The 7,632-nt window shown below is 32.8% G+C and overlaps 1 protein-coding gene across 1 annotated transcript; it reads left to right on the top strand.

The window, feature by feature from the left end:
* The first annotated feature begins 5,860 nt into the window (after window positions 1–5,860).
* On the top strand, window positions 5,861–7,279 carry LOC115880864 (zinc finger MYM-type protein 1-like). The gene has a single exon (XM_030898186.1). It carries the CDS (start codon window positions 5,861–5,863, stop codon window positions 7,277–7,279), a length of 1,419 nt encoding a protein of 472 aa, XP_030754046.1.
* The last annotated feature ends 353 nt before the right edge of the window (window positions 7,280–7,632 follow it).

Consider the following 7,632-nt stretch of genomic DNA (forward strand, 5'->3'; position numbering starts at 1 on the left):
ATTTTTAAAGGCAACCTCGGTATATTGCTACTTTATTCGATAAAAAATGACACTCTGAATAGAATGACATATCATATGTCAACTTTTGACATTGTCGCTGAAAAACAAATCGTATTTTAAATTTCAATCCAGGGTGCCATGGTGTTGTTAAAAACACTAAGTTTTAATCAAGGAGCCTTGGAAAAATAGTTTTGATCGTCTAATAGGTTTCGTGTCTTGTCTAAGTCGGTTAAAATATGTACAAATCGTATTTTTAATCATACATATGTCAATTTTTTCAAATGGAACAAGGGTGACTCATTAGCATATTTGGAAAAAGCATTTTTTTATGAATATATTGATACCACACACTTGGTATTTCGAGTCAAATTGTCGTTATGAACCGCGTGTTACAATTACAATTAAACCATATGCGAGAATGTCAAAAGTTGACATATGATGTCATTCTATTCAGAGTGTCATTTTCTATCGAATAAAGTAGAAATATACCAAGGGTGCCGTTTAAAAATTAAATGTTATAGTCATTTCCGGTGAAACAGGAAGTGACCAAAAACAATTGAATGCGTCAATCAATCCTAATTTATGTCATGTACTAACATACTAAATCTTGTTTTTTATTTGAAAATATAAAAAAATTATGGGGATGAGCCACTTTTGGGACACACCCGGTATAATAAAGACAGTACCGAGTTAAATAAATGTAGTTTTCATTTTATCCACTTCCTATCACCTTCCTTGCTTTAATGGAACAGATTTATGTTTTCTCTAATTTACATAAGACATCACTTAACCAGAAAAAAAAATACAACAATCATATTTTTTTTCTCTCCCTGTCGCCGATTCTATTATATCTGTGGAATAGATCCTGTTTTGATTAATATTAGGGGTTGTAAATGTTTGACTAAAATTAATAATTTATTATTAATTTCAAAAATTACGTAATTTCGATTATAAAATTTCTTCTATAACGTGTATTTTATTATTTTTATCCTTTTTGGACTCTAAGACGTTTTTTTCTAAACTTTTATTTATAAAACCTGTCCTAAATCTTAATAAAATATAAAAAAGTTTAAATACGATATATTTTTAATTTAATTATAGCTTCATTAAAATAAAAAAATTACCCGGCTATGATACGGAGAGTTCAGGTGTACTTGAGAAACCAAAGACAGTGTTGTGTTTCGGAACGACCGTTACGACAGAGACAACCTATCTATCGCTCGTGTCGCACTCGTTATAACCTAAAACAATAACACAACAATAACAAGACAGTGTCTGACCGCATGTTCCAGCTATTTATGAATGAGATGCTCAGTCTATATTTTATTTTAAGTCTATGGACACTACAGAGTTAGCATGGTGTGTTTAGCTGATGATGCAGCCATGAAACTCTTCACTAATATTTTGATTTCTGGGAACTCGAGGAACAAATTACGAATAGGGATGAACAACAAGGTTTTAGACGAAATCGATCAACTACAGATGCCGCGCGCCGTATTTATCATTAAACAAATTAATAGAGTTTAATACACCAGCCTATATTTGTTTCATCGATTTGACTAAAGCATTCGATAAAGTACGTCTATCTGACATTATAAACATATTGAAAGTGAAAAAAAGTGCATGATAATATTGTGAAAATCATGAGAAAGCTAAATATCGATAACACAACTCAAGTGAAAGCAGGTAATAATCTAACACGAGACAAGATGGAGAGACAGTTGGCAGTCCATCTCCCAAGAACTCCTACAGAGGCAACCTTTAATAAGTAAAAGAAGTAGAAGACATTCGAATTTGTTTTTCTCATAGTACATTTTTCGGAGTCCCCAATTTTTTTTGTTGCATGACAGAGGGTTTTTGCTGTTAAAAGCTCAGAAAAATATTGTTATTTCTATCCTTGTTAAAATGATGACAAAACTAATAGAACGACGAATTCGGCATAAACGTTTATACACTATTATAGGTAATGCCTTTGTTACCTTATAACCTAGGATATTTAATTAAGAAAGAATTGCTAAATTAAAATAAAAATATCTTGAAAAAAAAAATAGGAAATTTGAAAATTACATTTTGAAAATTTATCAAACCACAAAATTAAACTGGTCCACACCAGCTTTTACTGTACAAAGATTGTATAACTCTAATTGAGACGATGATTAATACAAGCTAAAAAAAAATAAAAAGGTTTTAAAAGGCACTAAATGATACCTAACAACATAAACCTATTTTTGAAACAACCTAATATAACCTAACATTTAACAAGTTATTGATGTATTTTTTTCAGTCAGAGTAGGGCATTTCTATCTTGAAATGCCAGTTCATTTTGTTCGATGGAAGATTAGTCTACGGAAATAGAGATTTGATCATTTTTCTCAGGAGTACTCGGAAATTCGTTGTTTTCAATAGTTAGTATGGTTATATAGGGTGTCCCAAAAATAATCTCAATTAATTTTAAAATTTCATCAATTTTTTTCGCAAAAAACCTCTTAGGCCTGTTAGTTTCTGGGGTCGAAATATATTACCAGTTAAAATACTTGGACTTATTTCTGAGACATCATGTGTGGTTATTAAAGGTTATATTTTTAAGGCAATTGGTAGTATTTAACCAATACTCCTTTATTCTTCAAACAAACAGTCTAATTATTTTTTGAAGATATCAAGAAAAATATTTTGCACACACATAGCATAATAAAATCTAATTGACCCAATATGATTCTCAATGAAAATCGCAAGAAATTTCACGTTTTATTACCCGGTCATCGCCTAAGCCTTTTAACACTCTTTGCTTGTTTACTTCGGCACCCGGCTGGACCGACCTAATTGAGTTCCCATGCTTGGCACAAAAGTTTTTCCGCTCACCGCAAAAAAGGTTTTTCGCTTTAACTGAAAATCCACCGGTCGGATATCGATCATGTGGGTTTCAGGAGAAATTGTTCATGTTTAATTTCCTAGCAAAGAGGCTGTCAGTTGTGGCTGATTGTCCTTCGTTAACCTATTAGTTGAAAAGTTTAAATTTACGTCTTATTCTTTTTAAAAGCGCATTTTATGTTTAATTTATCTTTGTCTCTCAATTGTTCCTCACAATATAATTAAATACACTTAGTAAAGTAGTATTCATCAGCAATTTTAGAACGTTTAGTACCTAGTATCTCAAGTATAATTTAGTTGTTAAAGAGAAAATTAACTGGAAAAGTGATGGTGCTAATAAAAGGACTTGTAAATGAATTATTATGCTCTTCTCGCTCACTGTCAAAACTCCTCTCTTAACTAATAAAAGTTTCGTGTCCAGTCTTTATTTTTTATTTTTATTTTTCAATTTTTTCTTTTGGTAGTACTGCGTATTAAAATTTAGGATATCTATAACGCACACGAAAAAAAAATGTTCTGAATAATAATGATATATTTGTAAAACTTGATCCTTTGTGGCAAACCGTAGTAGTATATGGGCCAAATACAAGTTGTAGCAATATTTACCATTTTTTTATAGTAAAAAAATTGCAAAAGCAGTTCATAGTTCTGTAGGTTTTAATATGGAAGTATTTAAGGTCATAAACTGCAAATCAAGGAATAATTCCTCAAAGATTGTAGTAAAATGTAATCTACATGTCGGCAATATTTCCGTTTCATTGTTATGTAGTAAAAATGACATCTTCGATCTTCACCAAAACTACAAATTATAGTGACATCTAAATTGCTTATCGGCAATTCTTAAATACTTTTGTAGTAATAATTTCTACAAAACGCTCTTAATCAATACCACATATTGCAGAGAAAATGTTTCTCCAAATGATAGTCTCCTAACCTCAGTTTTCTTACACTATTTACAGTCCCACTTATGAGTCTTATTTTTCCAAAATTCGGCAAAAATTTTTTCATACTTCACTTTTCCGAGACCGGAACATCTCCTGTGGACCCAAGCACAAAATGGCGCACTCAATAATTGATGTTTGATTTGCCTTTACAGCACGATCACAAATTCCACACATATACACGTCCGCCATATTTTCTCTCTCCCCTGATGATCACCTTATACAGGGCCGGATTTACAATAAAAGCGCCCCCATCAATTTGTAGAACATACAAAAACGATAAAAAATTGCTAATATTTTTTATTACAAAATATCCAAATTAAAAACCAACAAAAACATTTTTTGTTGGTTTTCTTAGTTCCAGGTTTTAGTTACGTAATAAGTATTAATTATTAATAAACGCCGGCTATCGCTGGCGCCGCTTTCGCAGCTGGCGCCCCTAGGCAATTGCCTAGTGTGCCTAGTGGTAAATCCGGCCCTGACCTTATAAAATTGTCACAACCTACCCGACAACGAACGGTTTCAATTACCACGCCAACAATAAGCAAATCAAACTTTTTGTACTACTACTTACTACAAACTTTTACAATGATTATTACAAAAGCTTATTTACAAATATACCAGGCGCATCTCAAAATTGGCTCATCCCTATAACATTTTTATTTTTTCAGATAAAATAACGAGATTTGGTATATGACATAAATTAGGATTAATTGACGTATTTAATTGTTTTTGGTTACTTCCTATTTCACCGGAAATGATTACAACTTTTGATTTTTAAATGACATACGCGGTATATTTCTACTTAATTGGATAGAAAATGTCGCTCTGAATAGAATGACACATTATCATATATGTAATATGTCGTAAAATTGTTTTTCCAAATATGCTAATGAGCCACCCTTGTTCCATTTGAAAAAAACTGAAATATGATTAAAAATACGATTTGGGCATGTTTTAACCGTAGACGATCATATCAATTTTTCCAATGCCCCTTGATTAAAAATTAGTGTTTTTAACACAATCATTGCACTCTAGATTGAAATTTAAAATACGATTTTTTTTTCAAGCAAAAATGTCGTAAGTTGACGTAAGGTAAGCATTCTACTCACAGTATCATTTTCTATCAAATAAACTAGAAATATACCGAGGGTGCCATTTAAAAATCTAAAGTAAATTGTAGTCATTTCCGGTGAAACAGGAAGTGACCAAAAACAATTGAATACGTCAAACAATCCTAATTTATGTCATACACTAACATACCAAATCACGTTTTTTTATCTGAAAAAATAAAAAAAGTTATAGGGGTGAGCCACTTTCGAGACGTATCCGGTATAAGACTCACTGCTACAACGAAACCTGCATTTTTGATTAAACTAAGTAACAGCGGATACATTTATATCAGTTGATAATACATTTACCGTGTTATATTTGTAGCAAAATTTTCTGCTCGCTTTTTTCCGTGTAACAATAATTGGTATTAAAATTCACATGGTTAGCTGAATGCAGTGGCGGTTTCTCAATAAGAGCTGCAGAGCTGCAGCACTGGCTGAAAACACCGCCACAATTTTCTTTCCTAATACATACCTAATTTTCTGATTCATACTTAAACTACCTATATTATTTTTATTTATCTTGAAATTCTTGAATAGTTCTCTGTATATTCAAACTCGTTGGCTTTGTCCATCCGTCGATTATACCACCCTCTATCGCCCGACTACGGAATCAGCAAATCAGCTCCGCTCGACACGCGTCATAGGCTCGTTCACAGCCGATAGTCCTACGTCACCCTTACGAAAAATAATGGGAGCACATGTAAATTTGGCCTTGAGTTGACCAATCGGAGAAGCAGAAACTATTAAATTCGTGCTGCACTTTTCGGGGTCCGGGTGATGTATTCTTGAACATAGGTTAATTTTTTTGAGAAATTGCCGTATAAAATAGTTCACTCAAGAATACTTTGGCGAATTAATTGATGAATTCACCCCCTAAAAATATTTGTTTCTGGACTTAGTCCTTAGTTTTGTTTGAAATCGATTCCAAATTAAATTATGGAAATTCCTATAAAATATAAAGACTTTTCGCGTTTGTCGATGGACGAAAAATTAGAAATTAAAGAAACTGGACGTCCAAAACCGGAATTAAATATAGAGTGTTCTTCGAAAAGCCGCGGCAAAACCTACATTAGAAAATTTAACGTAAACATTTATTCTAAGTACAATTGGATTTGTGGTTGTGACATTAAACATAAATTATTTTGTTTTACTTGTGTACTGTTTGGTGGTGATGTGCATTGGACAAGCCATGGTGTTAGTGACTTAACGCATTTAAGTGAAAAGGCTAAGGCTCATGAAAATTCAAAACAACACATAAGTAATGAGATGCGTTTTGCCTTGTTAGGAAAAGTGAATATACAAGAACAACTTGACACGGCGTTTTGGCAAAATATAGCTGTTCATAATGAAAAAGTTGCAAAAAACAGGTTAGTGCTTTCAAAAATTATAGATGCTATAAAATTTTGCGGCATGTTTGAGCTTGGATTAAGAGGCCACGATGAACGTGAAACTTCAAAAAATCCTGGAATTTTTCTAGGTCTTATCAATTATACTGCTGAACTGGATAAAACATTAAAAGAACATTTAGAATCCTCTACTGTTTTTAAAGGAACATCGAAAGAAATCCAGAACGATTTACTAGACTGCATTTTCGAAGTTTATCGAGAAACAGTTACCAGGGAAATACATGATGCGGATTTCTTGGGGGTTATGGCCGACGAAACCACCGACGTTTCTTCAAAACTTCAAACAGTTCTGGTTTTTCGTTATATTAAAGGAAGCACAGCAGTTGAGCGATTTTGGGGCTTTTTTACCAGCGCTCAACAAACAGCTGATTCGCTTAGCTCCCTCATTTTAAATGAACTCCAACCCTTGGTAGGGCAAAATCCAAATAAAATGATTGCTCAATCGTACGATGGTGCAGCAGTAATGAGCGGGAGACATGGAGGAGTTCAGGCTAAAATTAAGGCAAAATATCCCTTAGCTCATTTTGTGCATTGTTATGCACACAAGTTAAATTTAATAATGACACAAGCAGCCTCTCAAAACAGTGATGTTCGGATATTCTTTGGAAACCTCTCTGAAATACCAATATTTTTTTCTAACTCTAGTCAACGAGTCCATTTTTTGAATAAAGTAGTTGGGCGTAGAATTCCAAGATCTGTGCCCACTAGATGGAATTTTAAAAGCCGCACAGTAAATGTTGTTTTTGAATATAGGGAAGATTTGATAGAATGTATGGAAGAAATCGAAGAAACATCTGGTATTAATACTACGACAAAAAATCAGGCAGGAGCAATAAGAAGACTATTGCAAGAAAGATCGTTTGTCTTTTGGCTTACCCTATTTCACTACATTATGCCTCATGTAGATATTTTGTATAACGAACTACAAAAGAATTATAGACTCCGTTGAAATCAGTCGCTGCTTGAAATTATTTAAGGAAAATATAACCACAATCAGAAACCAGAAAATGCATGAAATTATGGAAAAGCAAAATCGTTTGAAAATATCATCGATACGAAAAGATTAAAATTTAATGATGAGACTTGGAAAATATCAGCTACTGAGGTTTGTGATGTTATAATTAATGTTGCCGAAGACCGATTTCAATATACTGACCAACTAAATGCTGCAAACCTGTTGATTTGCGAAAAATTTGAATGGTATGATTTGACCTTCCCCCAAGACTACTTCACAGAAACCATGAAATCATACCCCTTTTTAGAAAAGCAGAGGCTAAAAACAGAATTAACTGTTTTATACTC

The sequence above is a fragment of the Sitophilus oryzae genome, unplaced genomic scaffold (genome assembly GCF_002938485.1).
Source record: "Sitophilus oryzae breed Bouriz unplaced genomic scaffold, Soryzae_2.0 scaffold_1084_pilon_pilon, whole genome shotgun sequence".
In the NCBI taxonomy this organism is placed as follows: Eukaryota; Metazoa; Arthropoda; class Insecta; order Coleoptera; family Curculionidae; genus Sitophilus; species Sitophilus oryzae.

Excerpts from the sequence above, each read along its gene's own strand:
- LOC115880864 (XM_030898186.1), top strand. The coding sequence starts at position 5,861 with ATGGAAATTCCTATAAAATATAAAGACTTTTCGCGTTTGTCGATGGAC.